General features: G+C 51.2%; 1 protein-coding gene across 3 annotated transcripts in view; it reads left to right on the top strand.

Annotated features, from left to right (window-relative positions):
* The window catches only part of Nisch (nischarin), a 37,719-nt gene extending 18,198 nt beyond the window's left edge, over window positions 1-19,521 (top strand). Inside the window, exons 8-21 of one of the 3 annotated variants that reach the window (XM_070018595.1) lie at window positions 2,259-2,411; window positions 3,065-3,133; window positions 3,479-3,664; window positions 3,837-3,965; window positions 5,221-5,334; window positions 5,618-5,729; window positions 10,047-10,171; window positions 11,081-11,130; window positions 12,481-13,893; window positions 15,734-16,157; window positions 16,653-16,809; window positions 17,249-17,377; window positions 17,837-17,998; window positions 18,308-19,521. In XM_070018595.1, the coding sequence (XP_069874696.1) occupies window positions 2,259-2,411; window positions 3,065-3,133; window positions 3,479-3,664; window positions 3,837-3,965; window positions 5,221-5,334; window positions 5,618-5,729; window positions 10,047-10,171; window positions 11,081-11,130; window positions 12,481-13,893; window positions 15,734-16,157; window positions 16,653-16,809; window positions 17,249-17,377; window positions 17,837-17,998; window positions 18,308-18,918 (3,834 nt within the window). In that variant the 3' untranslated portion in view covers window positions 18,919-19,521. Of the gene's footprint in view, window positions 1-2,258; window positions 2,412-3,064; window positions 3,134-3,478; window positions 3,665-3,836; window positions 3,966-5,220; window positions 5,335-5,617; window positions 5,730-6,325; window positions 6,893-10,046; window positions 10,172-11,080; window positions 11,131-12,465; window positions 13,894-15,733; window positions 16,158-16,652; window positions 16,810-17,248; window positions 17,378-17,836; window positions 17,999-18,307 lie in introns of those variants that run through there. The other 2 variants (XM_070018594.1, XM_070018596.1) reach the window with 2 other exon arrangements.
* Window positions 19,522-22,250: the final 2,729 nt, after the last annotated feature.

The raw sequence follows: 22,250 nt of genomic DNA, 5'->3' as shown, positions 1-22,250 counted from the left end.
GTATTTTTTTTTGTCAGTTGTGGGGCCTGAACTCTGGGCCTGGGCACTGTCCTTCAGCTCTTCAACTCACAGCTAGCGCCCTACTGCTTGAGCCACAGTGCCACTTCAGCTTTTTCTGCTTATGTGGTTTTGAGGAATCGAACCCAGGGCCTCATGCATGCAAGGCAAGCACTCTACCACTGAGCCACCTTCCCAGCCCCTTGTTGTTATATTTTATATTTGTCTTTCTGCTTTTGCATATTTGGTACTTGAGTTTGAACCACTTGAGCCATATCACAGCCCTTTTTACTTTAGTTATTTTTCAGATAAGATCTCACATTTATGCCTGGCCTGGACCACAGTATTATTTGTGCTTCCTGTGTGGCTAGGATTACAGGCATGAGCCATTGTGGTTAGCCTTTTTTTTTTTTTTTTTTTTTTTTTGGTTGGTCGTGGGGCTTGAACTCTGGACTTGGGCACTGTCCCTGCGTTCTTCAGCTCAAGATGAGTGCTCTACCACTTTAGCCACAGCGTCACTTTTGGTTTTCTAGTGGTTTATTGGAGATAAGAGTCTCCCAGACTTTCCTGCCCAGGCTGGCTTTGAACCTTGATCCTCAGCTCTCAGCCTCCTGAGTAGCTAGGATCACAGGCATAAACCACTGGCACCCGGCTTGTGGTCAGCTTTTTATTGGTTGAAATTAGGTCTCATAAATCTTTTGCTTGGCTGGCCTTAAACTGTGATTCTGATTTCAGCCTCCTAAGTATCTTTCTAAGAGCCACCACATCCAGACTTTTTTTTTCACTAAGTAGTCCAGGCTGGCCACAAACTTGTGATCCTTCTGGGATTATAGGATGTATTACCATGCTTCTCAAGGTTATTGTTTTTTGTTTGTTTGTATGTGTATATGCCAGTACTAGAGCTTAAACTCAGGACCTGGGCATTGTCCTACAGCTATTTCACTCAAGGCTGACACTCTACCACTTGAGCTATACCTCCACTTGCAGCTTTTTGGTGACTTACCGGAGATAAGAGTCTCATGGACTTTCCTGCTCAGGCTGGCTCTGAATTACAGTCATCAGATCTTAGCCTTCTGAGTAGCTAGGATTACAAGCATGAGCCACCTCTTGTTCTTTTAATGATTTAATTGTGGCTGTGTAGCAGATAACATTAGTTTGATAGTTTAACTTCATTTAAGCCTAAAAAAAAATCCTGGCTTCCATTCATTTGTATCTCATGCTCCATGAACTTGGAAGTTAAAGGTAAGGAATAGAAGTGCTAGACCCCAATGTTCATACATGAGCCACAGAACCACTCCAATCGGAAATGTAAGCTCCTTTTACCTTCTTAAGGATTTTATCTTAGTAATGTTAAGATCCAAATCTGAGTATACAAAAGACTGGGGGAGTGGGAGGGGGGCGGGGCAGAGGGTTACTGGGCTTGAACTCAGGACCTGGGTATTGTCTCTGTGCTCTTTTGCTCAAGGCTAGTGCCTACCACTTGAGCCATAGTTCCACTTCTAACTTTTTATGGTTAAATGGAGATAAGAGTTTTATGAACTTTTTCTGCCCCGGCTGGCTTCAAACCATGGTCCTCAGACCTTAGTCTCCTAAGTTTCTAGGATTATAGGGTGAGCTAACAACACCCAGCTTCTTAATGCTACATTTGCCTTAGTGATGATTTTTATTCCTTTAAAGTAATAGTTCTGCTGTCCACAGTGGAGACCACTTTGAAAGTAGCATTGCTTAGCGACACTATAAATTTGGATTTTCAGGGGCTGGGAAGGTGGCTTAGTGGTAGAGCGCTTGCCTTGCATGCATGAGGCCCTGGGTTCGATTCCTTAGCACCACATAGGCAAAAAGAAAAAAAACAGCCGGAAGTGGCGCTGTGGCTCAAGTGGTAGAGCGCTAGCCTTGAGCTGAAGAGCTGAGGGACAGAGCCCAGGCTCAGAGTTCAGGACCCACGACTGGACCCAAAAAAACAATTTTTGGATTTTCAGCCTCTGAGAATTAAGCCAGTAAAAGCCTCACCATATAGCAGAACATTTGCTCTGAGAAGCATTTGCTATTGAAGCAAACATATTCCAAGTGGCTGTTGTGCTTCTAAGCCTTTGGGTTATTTCATAATCGTTTAAAGACACATGAACCAAAGCCTGTTTTAATGCAAGCTCACTTCCACATGCTAAATATGCTCAATTCCTTCCTTAAATTTTGCAAGAGTAGTGTTCCAGTTAGTGTTGCGTGAGGCCTGAGCATGGTGCTCAACAGATGTTCTTACACAGGAAGTCCTTGTTCCTGAAGCCTCAGAATTTGATGAGTGGGAGCCCGAAGGCACAGCCCTGGAAGGCCCTGTGACTGCTGTCATCCCCACTTGGCAAGCATTGACTGCTCTTGACCTGAGCCACAATAACATCTCCGAGATCGACGAGTCTGTGGTACGTTTGCAGCAGCCAGTGCTAGGGACCACTCTGCTCTGATCACATCCTGAGGGCTGGATATTTCATTACTTTGTCTGGAATGACCACAGACAAATCTGTATTCATAGTTCTGTGTGTCACCTGAAGATTTTAAGTTAAATTTCAAAGTGAGACTGCTTAAAGTTGGCAGTAAATACTTAAAACTAAGTGAAACATTTCAACTGCATGTACCTTTAGTATAATAAAACCATGGTATGTGGTGATATTTACTCCTAAGAAATGTGGAAGAGAACCCCTTTCTAGATTAAAAGATGGGCCCATGGAAGAGTGCTGTCTTGATGACCTGAAGGCTATAAGAGTGTGAATCTTTGTGCTCAGTGGGAGTGGACAGAGCTGGAGAAGAGCAGACTTCCTTATCTGTTTTAGATGTGGCCATTTGTATTGTCATAGCCAAATGTTTTATGCCATCAGTAGCTAGTATTCATCCCTAGAGTCTCTGTGTGTCTCTTTGTATGTGTTGCTGAGTGGAAACAGGAGGTGTCACATTAGGGCTTCGTGGGCATAGCCAGCTGAAAGTCTGGTCAGGAAAAGGAGTTCCCTGTCACCTGGTTACAGACCATGTAGGGTATAGGCTGCTGGAGAGTAACATGATTTTTTTTTTCTTTCACAAGAAACTGATCCCAAAGATTGAGTTCTTGGACCTGAGTCACAATGGTGTGCTGGTTGTGGATAACCTACAGGTAATGTCTGTCTAGGGCAAGGTCTGCCACCTGCCCTTTAGGCTTCCAGTGATGCGCTGAGTGATTATTGCTCTAAAGAATTAGAATAACTATAGACTGAGGGTCATAACAGTGGTGCAGTGTCCTGAAGATGGGCAGGCTTATTTTAAATGCTCCCACCAGCCCGCCTGCAGAGTAGTACTAGGTTGTGGCATGTGCAGGGGAGAAGAGAGTCTTCCTCCAATAACCATCAGAGAGACTGGCGGAGCTACCTTGCAGAACTGGTCAGTTTGGGTTGGAAGGGTGGTGGGCTCCCTCTGTGGAAGCTTTACCTGGGCTGCTGCCCTGTTCTCAATGCTGCTGCAGCACCTGTACAACCTCGTGCACCTGGACCTGTCCTACAACAAGCTCTCCTCCTTGGAAGGCGTCCACACCAAACTGGGTAACATCAAGACCTTGAACCTGGCGGGCAACCTCCTAAAGAGCCTGAGTGGCCTGCATAAGCTCTACTCCCTCCTTAACTTGGACCTCAGTGACAACAGAATTGAACAGGTGAGTCGCAGTCCTAAGGGGCTTCAGAGCTCTGGGATTGCTGGGCCTTGGTGTTTATCACTTTAAGGAAGATCGTGAAGATTCCTTTCATTTAAAAGAGGCTCCAGCGTGTTGTCGTGTTGCTGAAGTGTTAGGAGAAGGGGCCAAGGGGGATGGCGCTCATGCCTTGCAGATGGAGGAAGTCAGGAGCATTGGAAGCCTCCCGTGTCTGGAGCACGTAGCCCTGCTGAACAACCCTCTCAGCATCATCCCTGACTACCGGACCAAGGTGCTCGCTCAGTTCGGAGAGCGGGCCTCTGAGGTGAGCCTTGGTAGAGTCCAGTGAGATAAGTGAGATGGAGTCCAGGGCAACATGGACAGGAAAAGGGGAGGAGAGGAGGGGAGGAGGCGGGGAGGGATTGAAGTGAAGGGGGACTACTACTCTATGCCCTTGCCTGCTTTAGAAAGATGTCTGTTTGCCTTCCCTATCTAGGAGGTCCATTTTCCCCAGGAAAAGGCTCCCTGCATGCACCTCCCAGCCCTCTCTCACTGGGGACTGTCAGCTAGTCTGGGTTCCCCAACAGGATCTATGTCCTGCCAGAGCTATAGGCCAGGAGGGCTCCCAGGAGTACAGAGCACAAATATATGCAGGAACTGTCTTCCATTTTGGGGGGGGGGGAAACAACAACAGCAAAAAACATTGTTCTAGCCAGAAATAAGGAACTTAAAGGAACTTCATTATTATTTATGATAACTTCTCATGATGCCTGACTACAGGTGCAACGGTTTTGTCTACTTTTGCCAGTGTAGCCAACCCAGGGCCTGCTGCTTATTGGCTGTAGCCATCTACCTGCCTCCATGCTAAGCAAAGAGGTCTTTCCCTAGGTTCATTCCTTTCCCTCCGCTCCAGCAGACTCTGTCCCCATTCTCTTACCAGCACTCAGAGCCTTTCTTCCCAGATCCTAGGCAGGAGACACCAGGGATCTGATTGTATCCTGCCTCCACCACCTTTCTGCCTCAAATGCTGCTTTTTCCACACTGTCCTCAACTCAGTCTTCATAAGATGCTATTTCCTGCCCTTTTTAGCTCACACCTGGGAAGTCAGCTCCTGTCCAGGTCCTTGGGACCTTTCCTCAGTTGAGCACACTGCCTATCCCTAATAGTGTGCTAACCTTCCTCTCCCCCTGTGTTCCCAGACTAGGGTCTCTGCCCATCCTCCCTGCTCTTTATGCCTTTGCCTTGATGTGTCCCCTACCCAGAAGGCCCTCCCCTTGGCCCTTTGACCATCTGAGTTCTCCCTTTCCCAGACCTAGCCCCCCAAGAGGCTTGTGCTTCCTCTTCTTGGAAAGGGACTCCCAGAGAAAGAGGAAGCAATACGAGATTTCCATTAGCCTCTCTAAGACATTCCCAAGTCACTTGGATGGTAATAAGGAGCTTGCCTTTTAGTGGGCTGGGCTTCCCTGTGCCTCCAGGTTCCTCCTGGGGGTGTTCTTCTACCACTCCTCAGCAAGGCCCCACCATCTTCCCTCCATGCTCGCCAATCTCTACACTTAAATCTGCTTTCTGGACTTTTGTAGGTATGTCTGGATAACACAGCAACTACAGAGAAAGAGCTGGACACTGTGGAAGTGCTCAAAGCAATTCAGAAAGCCAAAGACGTCAAGTCCAAACTGAGCAACCCAGAGAAGAAGGTGGGCATTTGTACGGGAAGAGTGGTGGTAAGAAGTAGGTCAGGGTGGGAGCAGTTCATGTGGGAAAATAGGATGTGGCATTGCTCAAGCCTGCTGAGACCTGACTGTGCCACTTTGTGGCTGCAAGAGCATGGGTGGGACCCACAGGACATGGAGATGCTGCTCAGGGCTGTGAGCTCAACATGAGAGCATTGAGCTCCTCCCTCTACGTCCTTGGCCTCGTTGGGTCTATTCTTCCTGCACTTTCGTTCTCTCCTGGGCTGATTTGAGCACTCCTCCTCAGGTTGGTGAGGATTCTCGGCTCCCAGCTGCCCCCTGCACCAGACCCAGTGGCTCCCCTCCCACCACGGCTCCCACCTCTGCCTCCCTGCCCCAGCCTATCCTCTCCAACCAAGGTAATCGAGTATGGCTCTTGCTTCTGGCAGAGCTGCCCAGCCTTCCTGGGTCCTCTGGCTGGGCTGTAGTTGGGGATGAGATGCTAGTACCTGCTTCCTACAGGGTCAGGCATAGGGAGCGTGATGCTGTCTGCTGGCTGTCTGCTTAAGGGACTTGTGTCAGAGGGAGGAGGAAGCAGCTTGATTTCAGCACTGTTGTTTGCTTAGAGAGGACCATTGATGCTCTCACACCCCCATCCAACTCCTCTAGGATACCATAGGGTGTCTGCCGGGTGTACAGAGACTCCCCTTTGAGCAGGCTTGGGCTGTGAGCTCATGAGGACCCAATCTCCTGCAGGCATGGTGGGCAGGCTGGTTCCTTGTTAGTGGGAGAAACCAGACCTTCCTTTACTGAGTCTGCAGCCCCAATCCTTGTGTGAGGAGCTTTCTTTATCATTGCCTTGTCTCTGTGGTTCTTGAGGGGCGGCCTGTACCCAAACACTGCATCTGTGGAAACCAAGCTGAGTTATACAGATGAGCTATGTCCCTTTAAGACCAATTCCTTTCACCTGCCCCCTGTCTTAGCATTTTCAAAGGGCTTTCACCTCTGAACCCAGGCATCCTCGGAGATGAGTGAGTGAAGCAGGTCCCATGAGCATGTCTGCCTGCCCGGCCCCGACGGAAGAGGGGCAGGTGTGCCATCCCGAGTGGAGCTGAGGGTCGGGACACGCAGGAAAGAACGCCACCCGCCTGGGCTCCTGGAGACACAGAACTTGGTGTGAGGTCTTGGGAAAACAGTGTGACCCTAGGTTTCAAAGCGCCAGAAACATTCCCACCCCTTGACCTGGTGACCCCACTGGAGGAGATCATCTCAGAGAGGGATAAGATGCTCGGGGGAGAGGGAACATCAGGCTTGACATATACTCCCACGGAGGGGAGGGAGAGGTAGCTGCGGGGCAGCTGTGGCAGTTCCTTTAGGGAAAGAAGACTGGGCAGCAAGGAGGGAGATAGTCACATGTTTATGATAAGGCAAGAGGCCAGTACAGAGCAGCACACTGAGATCATGCTTGTAACATAAAGAAGAGAGTTTATGGAAGTGGACTGGTGAGACTAGCTGCCTGCACATTTGCTCATTTACTTAAGCCAAACATTTGAGATTTTTGGATTGTATTTTTTTTTTTTTTTACCTAAAAGGTGAGGAAGGTTTGGATCCCTGTGAGAAAGCTTTCCTGACCCTGCCACTTGTGTCCAAACCAGACCCACTACCCAAGCCCCTCTAATGCTAGCAACCCTGCAGAGGAGGCACATAAATAACTTCAGGCTTCCTGGCGTACAGGGAGGTGCAAGGTCCCAAATCCAAGGACATAGCCTTGGATCGCCAGGGGTCAGCAGTGGTTGAATGTGAGTGAGTGTGTGAACGAGCATGACCCCAGGTGGGTAGGAGGAATGAGTGTCTCCCCTAGAGCTGCGGTGCAGCTGGTAAAGCCTCTGCAGCAGCTAGGTCCAACCTCATCTCCCCCTTTCTCTTTGCCCTCCTTGCCCAGGGCATTCCACAGAGTGTCTCTGCAGTGTGTCTTCCCCTCCCAGTCACTGGACATTGAGACATCATCCCAGATTGCACCTCTTATAAATAAAACTGCAGTGGATGTCTTTGTGTGCACATCTCTTTCCTTTTGGGTGAGAAATGGCAAAGGTCAAATCCCTGTCCAAGGACTCCTGATGTCCCCTATCCCATCCATGAGTGGCCCTTTTTGACCACTTGTTTGCGCAGGCCATAGTCCAGGAAGGAAATGGACAGACTGTCCTTGTCCACATTTCCTCGTGTCCAAACAAGGCTTGGGGGTGGGGGTAGTGTTGCTTTTTTTCTCACAACTGTGGAGGCAGCTAATGTATGTGTGTTCAGCCCTGTATTACTAGCCTGGATGGGCAGAGATTTCCCCCTTGTGGGAACAGCTTTGCTAACCCATGCCTGTTGCTCATAGCCTGATCCATAGAGGGGAGCATACTTGTGAATAAACTGGGCACTCAGGAACCTGCCTGAAGCGGGTGCTGTCTAGGAAACCCCAAGCCCCTGGTCATTGCAGGAGCCATTAGACTGCTGTTGGAGCCATATGGAGGATTATGACTAATGGCAGATTGGCCAGAGTTGGTTCTCCAGCCACCCATGGGCTGAGAGAAAACTGTGTAGAGGGGTGGTTAGGAGTGAGCAGCTGAGTTCCAGCTTCCTGTCTGTGTGATCTCCAACAACTTGTAGCCTCTCAGGAGCTGTTTTCTCACCCATAAAGTGGATACCCCCTACTTCATCGATTCTAAGATGCACATATCTCCACCCTGTGACTTCTCTGAAATTGAGATGCGTCTTTCAGTCAGTGGCATCCCCTAGTTGCTGCCAGCCAGCTGGTATTCGTGATGAACTCATGGGAACACCTGTGGACACCTGCTAAGACCAAGATGGCAACACATCCATGCATCTTAGATTTGATGAAATGTAAACAATGAGAGGCACGTATGAGCTAATGCTGGGAGGCATTTAGCACTGCTTTTGGTTCAACAGAATTGGTCGGTAAGGGCACCCCCCCTTCCCACATCCTGAGTAGGGGTTCAGATCAGTGCCCCTAAGGAACATGGAGCCACTTGGGGGTGGGGAGTAAACTGTTTGCCCAAGGGAATACACGGTACAATGAGTTGGGAACCTTTTAGAAGGTCTCCAGCAGCAGAGGTGTGAGTAGAGGTGGTATCTAAGGTGAATCTTGAAGGATGGATAGGATTTGAATGTGTCAGTGAAAGGGTAAGATTCCAGGGGAGAATGGCAACATAGGTAAAGCCTGGGGGTGCCCTGGAAGGTGCTTCATGTATGGCTGGGACCTTGCCACCTCTTCCTACCTCACAAAGCCTCTGTGTCTTTGCTTCATGGAGTTATCAGGTCTTCGGCCACCTGCCTGCCTAGCCTTGGTCAGGAAGCAGCTGAGCTGGACAAGGACTTCATATCATGTGGTTCTCTGAGTCGTATCACTGGGCCATGTCGACTGCTGGCAAAGCCAGGCTGTTGAGACAGTCTGGGACCCTAGACCAGCTAGCTACATTTCAAAGAATGTTAAAGGACTTTCCATTCAATCAGACTGCAGACCATCTGGAGTGGAGTAATAGGTCCAGACAGACTATATTCTTTTTTTTTTTTTCAGACTACATTCTTAAAATAGCCTCAATAGGAGCCAGGTGCTGGTGATTCACACCTGTAATCCTAGCTACTCAAGAAGCTGAGATCTGTGGATTATGATTCGAGCCAGCCCAGTCAGGAAAGTCCCTGAGACTCTTCCCCAGTTAATCATCAAAAAACCAGAAATGGCTATGGCTCAAGTAGTAGACCACTAGCCCTTTGCACAAAAACTCAAGGACAGTACTCAGACCCTGATGTCAAGCCCCAGAACCAGCGCGTGTGTGCACACATGCACACACACACATGCCTCAATAGGGTTTAAGTAGCCCACACACATCTGGATGCATGAGTTGCCACTGTTCCTGAGAAGTGGCTCTAGGGTAGTGGGTGGGATGGTTGTCAGGAAGCAGGTTAGTATGTGCAGGCTTAGATTGTATTCAGCAGCCCTAGAGGAAACAAGCCCTCAGGGTCTAGCCTCCTTTACTGTGCTCTGCAGATTTGTGAACCCTGCGGAGATGTCAGATCAGGGTATAGAGTCATATGTAGGCCTTCTGGAATAGTGCTCCCAGAATGAACATTGTTGGACATACCACCCAAACTTCCCTCCTGAGGCAAGTCTGCACCGCACTGCCTAGCTCTGTTCAATTAGACCAGGTCAGACCACACAGTATGACCTTTGCCAAGGTTAGAGACAGACTGTTCTATTTCACCTTGTCCCTCTGTGCTAGAGAGGGTAAGCATCTTCATGCTATGTCTATTGACCATTCTGTAGCACATCTTATGTTCTTTGCAGTCTCTTGATGAGGTTTCCACCCTCTCTGTAATCATTAACAGCTCTTTGTAGATTAAAGATTTAAATCTTTGTTAAATACAGAAGTGCTTTTTTCTCTTTGCCTTTGATTTTGCTATGGTCTTTAAAATTCACCTACAGAAGTTCAATGTTTATGTTTTCACAGTTGGTAAGCTTCTATCTTTGCATGTGTGCTCAGAAAGCCTCTGCCTGCCTTGAGATTAGAAGAACTATCATTGGTTGAAAATTTCAACTTTGTCATTTTCTTCTGTAACCCATATAAGTTTGGGGGTCTGGCTAGCCCCAGCCATGCCAGTGTTTCAAGACCCAGTCCTCTTGTTGAATGGCTGCTCTCCCCACCTGCCCACCCGCCCTCCCCATCTTTCTGCAGGAATCATGTTTGTGCAGGAGGAGGCCTTGGCCAGCAGCCTCTCATCCACAGACAGTCTGACTCCTGAGGAACGGCCCATTGCCCAGGGCTGCTCTGACTCCTTGGAGTCCATCCCTACAGGACAGGTAACACTCTTGCCTGCTTTTGGGGTCCAGTTCCTCTGCTGCAACTCTCCTGCCTGAGTTGGTCAGTGCACAATCTGAAATGACCTGGCTGGAGTATGGCAGGTGCTACTAGGGCCTCTTTGTGTACTACTTACTAAGGATATAGTCTCTCTTGGACCTGTCTCTAGTTGAGTCTTCATTAACTGAGTGGCTCAGGATCTGTATTCAACATCTTCTGGCCACCACGAGAATAGGTAGTGCTCTCATTGGGCTCTTGCAGGGAAAGAGATCCTTGGACCATATGAGCAGACTGCCCCAGGGAAGGCAGTTCAGAGGGAGAGCTGCTTCTTCCTGCCACCTGCTATCCTGGGGCTGTTCTACCCCTTCCTACATATCACCCTGCTAGTCTGGGGCAGTGTGACTCTGTGGCTGATGCTTAGGCTTCTGGGGCCCATTCCTGTGCCCCAGGACAAGAGGAGAGGAAAGCAAGAGTGGCTCACTTGTGTGTGTATGGTAGCTGGGCCTCTGTAAACCTTATCCCTCTGCATTGCCCAGGGCCATGACCTTTGATATAAGTCCTTCCCTGTCTCCTAGCACCCCCTGCCTCTCCAGGGTCAAATAGTAAGAGATTCCTGAGCTCTGATCTAGCCCACTATGCAGAACATGTTGGAGACCTTGCCAGAGCTACCTGTACAGGCTCTGGCCTGGGTTGAGGGTATGGTTTGGGGTCAGACAGATGGGTGGGAATGCCAGCCTTGTTGTATACTGGCAGGATAAGCAGGTGGGTATGTTTCTAGACCCCAGAGTGTACCCAGGTGGAGTGTGTGGGAATTGTGAGGCACTTCCATAGGCAGCAGGCCAGGGTCCAGTACGCAGTAAGTGCCAAGAATAACTAGCAGGTGGGGCTGACTGCAATTTCTTCTTTATCAGGCAGCTTCTGATGACTTAAGGGATATGCCAGGAGCTGTTGGTGGTGCAAGGTAAGGAGTTTGTGAAATATGCTCTGAACCTGCTGCCCAGTTTTCTGTATGCTACAGGCTGGGTTAACCAGCAGTATTATTATTTATATAGTTTTCTGTGCCAGTCCTGAAGGTTGAATTCAGGGCCTGGGTGCTCTCCCTGACTTCTTTGTCTCAAGGCTATTGCTCTACCACTTGAGCCGCAGCTTCACTTCTGGCTTTTTTTGGTAGTTAATTGACTATAAGAGTCTCACGGACTTTACTTCCTGGACTGGCTTCAAACTACAGTCCTCAGATCTCAGCCTCCTGAGTAGCTAGGATAAGAGGTATGAGCCTGTAATCCTACTGCTGCCTAGCTACCAGCTGGATTTTGTTAACAATCTATCGCAGATGTTCTATACAACTTTCCTTATTTATATAAGCACTGTTGGCTCAGGCCTATAATCCTAGCTACTTAAGAGGCTGAGATCTGAGAATCACAGTTGGAAGCCAGGCTGGGAAGAAAAGTCTGAGACTTATCTCCAGTTAACTACTCCCCAAAAAGTTGGAAGTGGAGATGTGGCTCAAGTAGTAGACTGCTAGTCTTGAACAAAAAAGCTCAGGAATAGTACCTGGGCTGAGTTCAAGCTTCAAAACTGGAATGTGCACACACACAAAAGCACTGATGAGATAGATTTTGATCCATTTTCCTTAAACTTTAGCTTTGATCTGCCACAGTCTGTACCAGACTGAGCCACAGCTACTTACTTTTTTCTTTCTGGTACTGGGGATTGAACCCAAGATGTACTGGGGATTGAACCCAGGATGTTGTTGCACTTGCTTGGCAAGCGCTTTGCCACTGAGCTACAAATAACCGCACAACTACTTTCTTAAATCACTGTTTAAACAAGGGCCGCAAAGGGGCAGCCACAAATCATGAAGTATTAGCTTCCTGACCCTGTTCCCACACTGTTATGCTTATGAGGGCTGGAGAAGCCAGGAGGAGGTGGAATTTAGACGTGAAGGTCTAGGGCCTGCCCCAGTCTTCTGTCCATGGAGACTCCTGGGTGCCCCTGAAGGTGGTCCTTAGGAACATCCTGGAACACACTTTGCTCTCAGGGTGCATGGCAATATCTGAGTATCTGAGTGGTCTGGCCATTTTGTTGTAGAACCAGTGTGGTCTAGACAGGGCTATGTTGGACAGCTGTGCTGTGAGCCCACAGAAGCCTGGACTCAAAGTTGTCATCCAGCCCTCTGGCTGTAAGCATCTTAGCTTCCCATGCTCTTTGGAGTCGCAGGAGACCCATGAGTTGGTTCCTTAGGAACAAGGTGCAGCTCAGAATTCAGGTGGGTGCCCCTCTCATGTCCCTGACCCAGCCTGTCCCTGCACAGCCCAGAGCATGTGGAGCCGGAAGTACAGGTGGTGCCTGGGTCTGGCCAGATCATCTTCCTGCCCTTCACCTGCATTGGCTACACAGCTACCAACCAGGACTTCATCCAGCGCCTGAGCACACTGATCCGCCAGGCCATTGAGCGGCAACTGCCTGCCTGGATTGAGGCTGCCAACCAGCGGGAAGAGGGCCAGGGGGAGGAGGAGGAAGAGGAGGAGGAGGAGGAAGAGGATGAAGATGTTGCTGAGAACCGCTACTTTGAGATGGGACCCCCAGACACAGAGGAAGAGGAGGGTGGTATCCAGGGGGAGGAAGAGGAAGAGGAGGAGGAAGAGGAGGATGAGGAGGCTGAGGAGGAGCGCCTGGCACTGGAGTGGGCTCTGGGCGCAGATGAGGATTTCCTGCTGGAGCATATCCGCATCCTCAAGGTGCTGTGGTGCTTCCTGATCCACGTGCAGGGCAGCATCCGCCAGTTCGCCGCCTGCCTTGTGCTTACAGACTTTGGCATCGCTGTCTTTGAGATTCCTCACCAGGAGTCAAGAGGCAGCAGCCAGCACATCCTGTCCTCCCTGCGTTTCGTCTTCTGCTTCCCACATGGTGACCTCACGGAATTTGGCTTCCTCATGCCGGAACTGTGTCTGGTGCTCAAGGTGCGGCACAGTGAGAACACACTCTTCATCATCTCTGATGCTGCCAACCTGCACGAGTTCCACGCCGATCTGCGCTCCTGCTTCGCCCCGCAGCACATGGCCATGCTGTGCAGCCCCATCCTCTATGGCAGCCACACAAGTCTGCAGGAGTTCCTGCGCCAGCTGCTTACCTTCTACAAGGTGGCCGGTGGCTGCCAAGAGCGCAGCCAAGGCTGCTTTCCCGTCTACCTGGTCTACAGTGACAAGCGCATGGTCCAGACAGCTGCGGGGGACTACTCGGGCAACATTGAGTGGGCCAGCTGCACTCTCTGCTCCGCAGTGCGGCGCTCGTGCTGCGCACCCTCTGAGGCCGTCAAGTCTGCCGCCATTCCCTACTGGCTGCTCCTCACACCCCAGCACCTCAACGTCATCAAGGCCGACTTCAATCCCATGCCCAACCGTGGCACCCACAACTGCCGCAACCGCAATAGCTTTAAGCTTAGCCGTGTGCCCCTCTCTACCGTGCTGCTGGACCCCACTCGCAGCTGCACCCAGCCTCGAGGTGCCTTCGCTGACGGCCATGTGCTCGAGCTGCTTGTCGGCTACCGCTTTGTCACTGCCATCTTCGTGCTGCCCCACGAGAAGTTCCACTTCCTGCGCATCTACAACCAGCTGCGGGCCTCACTGCAGGACCTGAAGACTGTGGTCATTGCCAAGACCCCTGCAGCTGGGGCCAGGCCCCAGAACCCCCTCGTGGATGGCCAGCCAGCTGAGGGCAGGGCCAGGTGAGCCTGAGAGCATGGGGCTGGCATGGGTGTGATCTGTGGACATCAGCCCTCCACTTTTCCCTAAACCCTGACCACCCGCAGGTCTGCCATTGGCTCCTCTGAGCCTGTTGCCTGGCCTCTATCAACAGAACTTTAGAATAAGCTCAGGAAAGCTCTCACAAGTATGGGTTAGCCCACAGACTCCTGCCAGCTGTGCTGGACAGGTCAAGGGAGCTTCCTCACACCTTGCCTGCCCTGTCAAGGGTCGTCATTCTAACCCTGGTCCTGTCACCTGTTCCCGTGACCCCAAGTATGTCCTGTAGGCATCACCCCGCTCCCCATCCTCAGCAGTCTTGTGCCTTGACTGACGGTCAGCCAGACTGTCAGACTCCTTCCGTCTCTGAGAGGAGCTCCCAGACATGCTCTGCTAGCCCTTCACAAAAGGACTGAGCTCCCCCGTAGCTTTGGGACTATTTCCCAAAGACCCTGTGTGGTAAGAGTGGCAAGGTTGGGATGTCTGGGCTGGGGAGGGATTATTGCTTTCAGGACTCCTGTCATGTGGGAACACTGAGGTATTGGAGGGGACAGAATTGTCAGCCCTGTCTTCCTATTCTTCACACTCTCCTCTTCCCCTGCTGTCTCTCGGAGTCTGACTTCCCCTAGACTCCCTCCTAAGAGTCCCTGATGGTGACCAGTGCCCCCCCCTCCACAGCTCACCCCCATCTGAGGCTTAAGAGGAACCTTGTGCCTTTGTAAGGAGCCTTTGCCTCCTGTTGGTGGCTTTCTGACTTCCCCTACTGGGAAGGAAAGCTCTTCATCTGTACTCATTCCCTAATACACATTCTAGGTAATTTTTTCCCCTTACTGATAGACAGTAGACACCCTGTTCTCACCCTGGCTTTTCTCAGCATCTCAGGGTCTATCTGTCTATACCCCAACTAATAATTTTGCATGGTTCCCCATTACCTCTATCCTCTTATGCCCAGCTTGAGACAGGAGTTTAAGTGGGAGGTGGCCCTGTGTGAGGCTTGTCTTCACTCCCCTGCCATCTCTAAGCCTGGCTTGTACTTGGGAGTGGGTATAGAAATGGCCTCCTAGCAGCTGCACTCCCATCCCAGGAGAGCAAAAGGGCAGCCCAGGAGCCTGATATTTGACTGAATACACGACCACAGCTACAGACAACTCAGTAGCTAGAGTGGGTCAGGTTGAGAGGGCGATTCCACAGCACTCCCCTTCAGAGGGGGTATGGCTGCATAGACCAAATGTAGCCCCTCATTCCAACTGCCATGAGCTTTGAACTTCTGAGCATCACTTGGTTTCAAGTCAGGAATAGACCAGTGACAGTTCAGCATGCACATGTGCAGTGGTGGCTGGGTAGGCTAAAAGCCTGTGCCACCTAAGGACATCCATAGGCAAAAAGACAATTTGAGGTTTTGATTCTCACCTCTGTGTGTACCGTGGCACCTAGATTAGCACTCGGGACACTGAGGTGGCATTACACTTTGCCACCTTTTCAAAACTTCCAATCCATAGGCCAAATCCTAGGCTACACCTGTTTAGCTGGCTCAGCCCTGTGGTAGCCTACTGCCCCTATCTGCCCATCACCTCCCCAAGAGCCCTCAGCCCTGTGGTAGCCTACTGCCCCTATCTGCCCATCACCTCCCCAAGAGCCCTGGGTACTTCCCTTCCACTGTCCTGTCCTTCCATAAATACGCTGGTGATGAAGTGTCAGATGACCCTGGGGTGGCATGTAGTATATAAACAGCAGCTTCTTTACACAGGGAGGTTGTGTGATGAAGCCAATTTCTGTGGGGTCCGTGTATTAATGTGGTATTTCTTGGGACATTGGGAGATACAGCAATGACCAGGGTCCCCCGGAGGTTGCAGCCGAGGCTCTGGCTCCAGCTCCAGCTCCAGCTCCCGCTCCTGCTCCAGTGGCAGTCCAGATACCCAGCTCAGCTGCCACAGCTCCAAGCCCATCAAAGACATCGGCTGTAGCAGAGACCCTGGCTCCAGCTCCAGCCCCAGCTCCACCTACAGTGGAAGCCCCAGCTCCAGCGTTGGTCACAGAAGAGGCCTCAGTAGAGACCCCCATGGAGTCCCCAGCAGAGGCCCCAGTGCAAGCTGAGGCCCCTGCCCAGTACCCAAGTGAGCACCTGATCCAGTCCACCTCAGAGGAGAATCAGATCCCCTCACACTTGCCAGTCTGCCCATCACTGCAGCACATCGCCAGCCTACAGGGAAGCGCTGTCATCGAGCTCTTCCACAGCAGCATTGCCGAGGTATGGGCCAAGTGCTGGTCTTGCTGGGTGGCAGTTGTAAGGATGCACGGATACTGCTGAGACACAGCCAGTCCTGAGAATGAGGTAGAGCTTGTGTGTGGTCAGTGCAAGTCCTGACATCACATGGTCTTTCACTTCAGCTGAGCACACATTTGAGGGCTTGAGGTACCCCAAGCCAGTAGTTTTCTCTGCCTCTCACCACTTGACCTTGGTCAGCCTCTAGCCCTGGGACCCCCCCCCCCCAGACCCATCTCCCACTTCTCAGGTCCTCTCTACCATTGAGTTTCTAGACATATCCATGAAATAAGGTGCACTGCTCAGATCTCCCATCCAAGGCCACAGGCGTTTCCCTGGGTTGTGCAGGCCCCCATATTAGTTGAACAGAGAGAGATGAAGTATTGGTTAGGGGAGGTTCTTCATCAGGAGTCTGTTATCAGGTGTTGTCTAGGAGGAAGAAAGGTATACCTCTGCCACACCCAGCCTCTCTGTGTCCAGGTTGAAAATGAGGAACTGAAGCACCTCCTGTGGTCATCAGTGGTGTTCTATCAGACCCCGGGGCTGGAGGTGACTGCCTGCGTGCTGCTCTCCACCAAGGCCGTGTACTTTGTGCTGCATGACGGCCTCCGCCGCTACTTCTCTGAGCCACTTCAGGGTAGGCACTTAACCTGCAGAGCTGGAACACGTGCTGGAGGCAGGCTGAGGGCCACCTGTGTGCCTCTAGCTGCAGGACTTTGGCTCCTCTGGGCTGAAGAACCCCTCATCTGAGGAAGAGGGGGGGATGACAACAGCACTTCCCTCCAAAAGCCCTAAGGCCACATGTAAATGCACCATTCCAGGGCCCAGCAAATGCTTGGGAACTAGCTGTCACGAGCAAGGACTTAACAGCCTCTGCTCTCTGGGGTCTCAGTGGGAGTCTTAGCCCAGGGTAGTGATGCCGCTGAACTGACTGTTTAGACCCCTGACTAAGTTGCGTATGTGGCCTTGCGTACGTGGAGGAAGTGTCAGTTCTCTCAGGTGACCTATTCCTGCTAGATAGGCTGACCTTTGTGCTCACCCACACACACAGCACTCTCAGTCCCTTTTTTCCACAGATTTCTGGCATCAGAAAAATACTGACTACAACAACAGTCCTTTCCACATCTCCCAGTGCTTTGTACTCAAACTCAGTGACCTGCAGTCAGTCAATGTTGGCCTCTTTGACCAGCACTTCCGACTTACAGGTAAGTGACCCACGGCGCTGTGTCCCAGTCTAGCGAAAGCCAGTGTTAACGAGTGGGCTTCCACTTTCCAGATGTGGGTGCATTGCCATAGGCACATTATCTCTGCTTACAAGCTTGCTAACTAGGCAGGCGGAAGCAGCTTCAGGAACTGCTGAGATGGCAGGACTCACCAGAGGCTCAGAGCAGGAGGTAGGGTGTGCAGGGAACTCCAACCCAGACGGCAAAGCGGGCCCTGAGCTCAGAGGCAGGATGTTTCTGACTCATACTTCCTGAAGAGAGAAAACTAAGCTTTTTCTCTAATGCCTCTGTATCCCTGTCCAGAAAAATGTCTCAGCCCTTCCTGCTTGAGATATGGCTGCTCTCCCACATGGGTCCTCCTAGCCCTGGCTCTCTGGGCCAGAGTCCTGGCAGGGGGGATTGGTAATAACCAGTGGCTGTGTCCCAACCCTTCCTTCACAGGCCCCTCCCCGACGCAGGTGGTCACATGCTTGACACGGGACAGCTACCTGACACACTGCTTCCTCCAGCACCTCATGCTTGTGCTCTCCTCTCTGGAGCGCACACCCTCACCTGAGCCTGTTGACAAAGACTTCTACTCAGAGTTTGGGAACAAGAGCACAGGTACACTGTCCAGCTTGGGCTGCACGCCAGCACCCAGGTGGACATCAAAGGCCCCTGAATTCCTCTCTGCTTTAGAGTCCCCTCTCTCTGCCTGTCCCTTTCACTTGGTCTCTTGTCCTGCTTAGCTGGTAAGGATTTTCTATAGACCTTTTCCTTAGCAGGGTCTCCATCCCAACAACCCCTCTCCCATCCAGCATCCACATCTCTAGAGTCAGTCCTTAGCCTGCCTCTCTCATGTGGGGGTCTCTAGACCGCTGGTCCTTCCAGTCCCACCATAGGCCACAGTCCTGGTGGCATCTCTCTCTGCAGGGAAGATGGAGAACTATGAGCTGATCCATTCAAGCCGTGTCAAGTTCACCTACCCCAGTGAGGAGGAGGTTGGGGACCTGACATACATTGTGGCACAGAAGATGGCTGACCCAGAAAATGCCCCAACCCTCAGCATCCTCTTGTATGTGCAGGCCTTCCAGGTAGGCCCACCACCACCTGGGCGCTGCAGGAGCCCGCTGCGCCCCAAGACCCTCCTGCTCACCAGTGCCGAGATTTTTCTCTTAGATGAGGACTATGTCCATTACCCGCTGCCTGAGTTTGCCAAAGAGCCACCGCAGAGAGACAGGTACCGGCTGGATGATGGCCGCCGTGTCCGGGACCTGGACCGTGTGCTCATGGGCTATCAGCCCTACCCACAGGCCCTCACGCTTGTCTTTGATGATGTACAGGGCCATGATCTCATGGGCAATGTCACCCTGGACCACTTTGGGGAGGTGGCAGGTGGCCTTGCAAGGGGCAGCCAGGGCCGTGAGGTCCAGTGGCAGGTGTTTGTCCCCAGTGCTGAGAGCCGAGAAAAGCTCATCTCACTCTTGGCTCGCCAGTGGGAGACCCTGTGTGGCCGAGAGCTGCCTGTTGAGCTTACTGGCTAGTTCAAGCCGCCTGCCTGCTGCCTGCCTTGTCTGGCCTGGTGCCTGTTTAGAACCAGGAAGCAGGCTTTCTTTGTTCTTTTGAAAATGTTTTCTTCCCTGCCCTTGGTACCTTAATTTGACTGTCCCTGCAGAGAATGTGAACATGTGTATTCAGTTAATTCTTTCTATTGCTGGATGGTGAGAACACGATCCCCCTTCGGGGCATCCATGTCAGCCTCACGTGGTGTGTTGCCGGCCCCTGGAGTGGCAAGGCCAGGCACACCGGCATCCTGTATGTTGTGGTGCTGTTAACATGGACACAGTGGACCTGACCATCTCTACACTACACGTCCTTCTTGAAGTGTCAAGTCCTGTCCTGTGTTGCTGTTGCTGTCATTGTGGGCATTTTGCTAATTATGAAGCTCCTGCCCCTTGCGTCTTTCCAAAGTGGAGGTCTTTCATGGTCCAGAAAAATGGGGAACTCCCTGCAGGAAGTCCACCCAAGCCTTGGGGCTACAAGGGGTGGGGGCAAGGGACCTAGAGCTGTCAGCACCTAGACCTGTCAACACCAAGTCTGTTTCCTGTTGCGTATTTTCTCTATTCCAATAAAGCAGTTTGACACAGTCTGGGTCTTCTGGATCAAGGGTCGCTGGGGTCTCCACAGAGCTTCACCTCAGGGAGTAAGCATAGAGAAGAGAGACTTCCTGGAAACAGGACAAGGTGTGGGAGAGGGGGTCAGATGATTGTTGAGACAGAAGGGTAAAGGTGAAACCAGGATTTTAGACCCAGGCCCAAAGTCCCGGAGTCCTAAGTTCAGTTCAGCCTCTTTCCCATATGCCAAATAAAAAGACATGGTAGCTGGGCACCAATGGCTCATACCTGTTATCATATCATATCATACCTGTTATACCTACTCAACAGTCTGAGATCTGAAGATTGCAAGTTCTTTTTTGGGGGGGCCTGAACTCTGGGCCTGGGCGCTGTCCCTCAGCTCTTCAGCTCAAGGCTAGCACTCTACCACCTGAGCCACAGCGCCACTTCCAGCTTTTTTCTTTTTGCTTATGTGGTACTGAAGAATCGAACCCAGGGCCTCAGGCATGCAAGGCAAGCGCTCTACCGCTGAGCCACCTTCCCAGCACCTGAAAATTGCAAGTTCTAAGCCAGCCCAGACAGGAAAGTCCATGATACTTAACCTCAAATTTATCACTAGAAAACCAGAAGTGGATCTGTGGCTCAAAGTGGTAAGAGTGCTACCTTTGAGCAGAAGAGCCCAGAGATAGCGCCCAGGCCTTGAGTTCAAGCTCTACAACAGATTAGGAAAAAAAAAAAAAAAAGACATGGTGAAGGGCAGAGAAAGGTGGTTTATTACATGGCAGCCATAGGAGACAGCACTTTAGTACATCTTTGGCCATCTTCAGAGGTACTGACATTGACTTCAAGGGGAGAATTGGGGCAGGGAATTAGAAGGGTATGAATAGTTAAAACAATCCCAGGTCATTGGTGTGCCTGGTTGACCATTCATTAGCTTCGTCTTTGTCTCTGGGGATTTCTGGATTACTGTTGGGAAAAGTTGCCTGGCGGGTGGCCTCCTGAGTTTCTAGGCCATTCTTGGAGCCCCAGGTGATTGATTGCAAACAGACTACAGCAGAAAATAATTCAGATCAAAAGGCACAGATACAAAGTTGAGGGCCTAGCAAAAGCATCTTTTAGGTTACATCTTACAAGAGGACCTCTCTGGATGGGCCATTCTGAGCTGTGGCCAAATCAGGAACCTGATGATGAGAAGATGTTCATAAAACTGCTCAGAGCAGTTGAGAGCAGCCTGGAGCTGGCCTGGGGAAGAAGATGTTGGGGGAGAGGATGTGATGCCATTCTGCATCCAGCCTGCCCTGCGGTGCAGTGCTGGAATCCAGGGCAATGGAGCCTGCCTCTACTTACCAGCCTACAAGGGTATCTCCTGGCATATCCACTCCAACCCAGACAATCAAGGAGACCAGTGATCCTGGCCCAGGCCACCTCCCAGGGAGAATGGTATGCTGAGAAAGGAAGCTCCAACAAGTGACACCCCCTCACCCACCAGACAGCTTCCCCTTTACCACTCATCAGGTTGTCTTGCATCTGGGCCTAACCCCACCTGAAATTCACCTAGCTGTGGGGGTGACCCCTAGAGTCAGCATGTCTGCATTTGGGGGTCTTCCCAGGATGGATCTTAAATGGCAGCAGGGGGCAATGGATGGACCCAGGTGGCAGAGAGTGGAGAAAAGGGCCCCTGCTTGCCCCTGTCCCAATGAGAGAGGCAGGTTGCCTCGGGGAGCCCTGAAGTGTCCTTGAGAGCAGATTCCTGTGCCCCACTCTTCATCCTTTCCTACTCCAAAGCTCTCCCACTCTTTTCTCTGGCTTTCTTAGGAGCTCAGCGTCTAGGGCTGCTGAGCCAGCAGAATTGTGGAGAGTAGAGGTAAGGCCTGCTCTACTTCCCAGTTTTCACTTGGTGACAATGGAATTGGAAATCTTGACCTGGAGGACCTGCTGCCCTGAAGAACATTATGGGGTTTCGGGGGAGGAACAAGGGGCAGAGGTGTTGCCCAGGGAAGAGCCTCCCACCTACAATGGCCCTCAGTCAAACCTCAAAGTCCAGCCCAGTGGCCCAACAAACTGGGTGGAACATGCTAAGGAGGGCCAGGTGAGCAGTTCCTCAGCCAGGCCTTTATCACAGTGTTTGCAGTGTGGCTTTGCCATCCGCTCTTGCCTCTTTCCATCTCTGTTGATACCCACTGAAGTCAGGGGGTATTAGGGCTGAAAAGCTCAGTAGAAGAGCACTTAGCATCTATAATTCTGGCACTCACGAGGCAGAACTATATGTAGTGAGCACAGTCTGGGCTACATAGAGAGGGGAGGGGGCAGGAAAAAAAGGGTGCCAGTGGTTCATGCCTATAATTCTACCTAGGCAGAAAGCTAAGATCTGAGGATCATAGTTTGAAGCCAGCCAAGGCAGGAAAGTCCATGAGACTCATCACCAATTAACCACAAAAAGCTGGATGTGGAGCTCAAGCCTTGAGCAAAAAAAGGCTCAGGAACAACCTCTAGGCTCTGAATTCGAGCCCCAGGATGAACACTGAGAGAGGTGGGGGTGGGGAGAGGGGGAAGAAGGGGTACCAAGGTACTGCCAACTAAAGGCAGGGCTCACCATGTCCAAGCCTGAACTTCGTCCTCAGGTGGGTCCTCCCACTCAGGGAGTCTGGAGCTGAAACAGGTCCTGTGAGCCTTAGTTTCCTTACCAGTAACGAAGATAATAAAAGTAACCACCTTCAAAACATCTTTGCACAGTTCATGAATAAGAAAATTAATGACAGGAA

This window comes from Dipodomys merriami, unplaced genomic scaffold (assembly GCF_024711535.1).
Source record: "Dipodomys merriami isolate MVZ:Mamm:240054 unplaced genomic scaffold, mDipMer1.0.p SCAF_13, whole genome shotgun sequence".
Lineage (NCBI taxonomy): Eukaryota > Metazoa > Chordata > Mammalia > Rodentia > Heteromyidae > Dipodomys > Dipodomys merriami.
The sequence above is the reverse complement of the archived record's forward strand: the minus strand, read 5'-3'. Positions and strand labels throughout refer to the sequence as shown.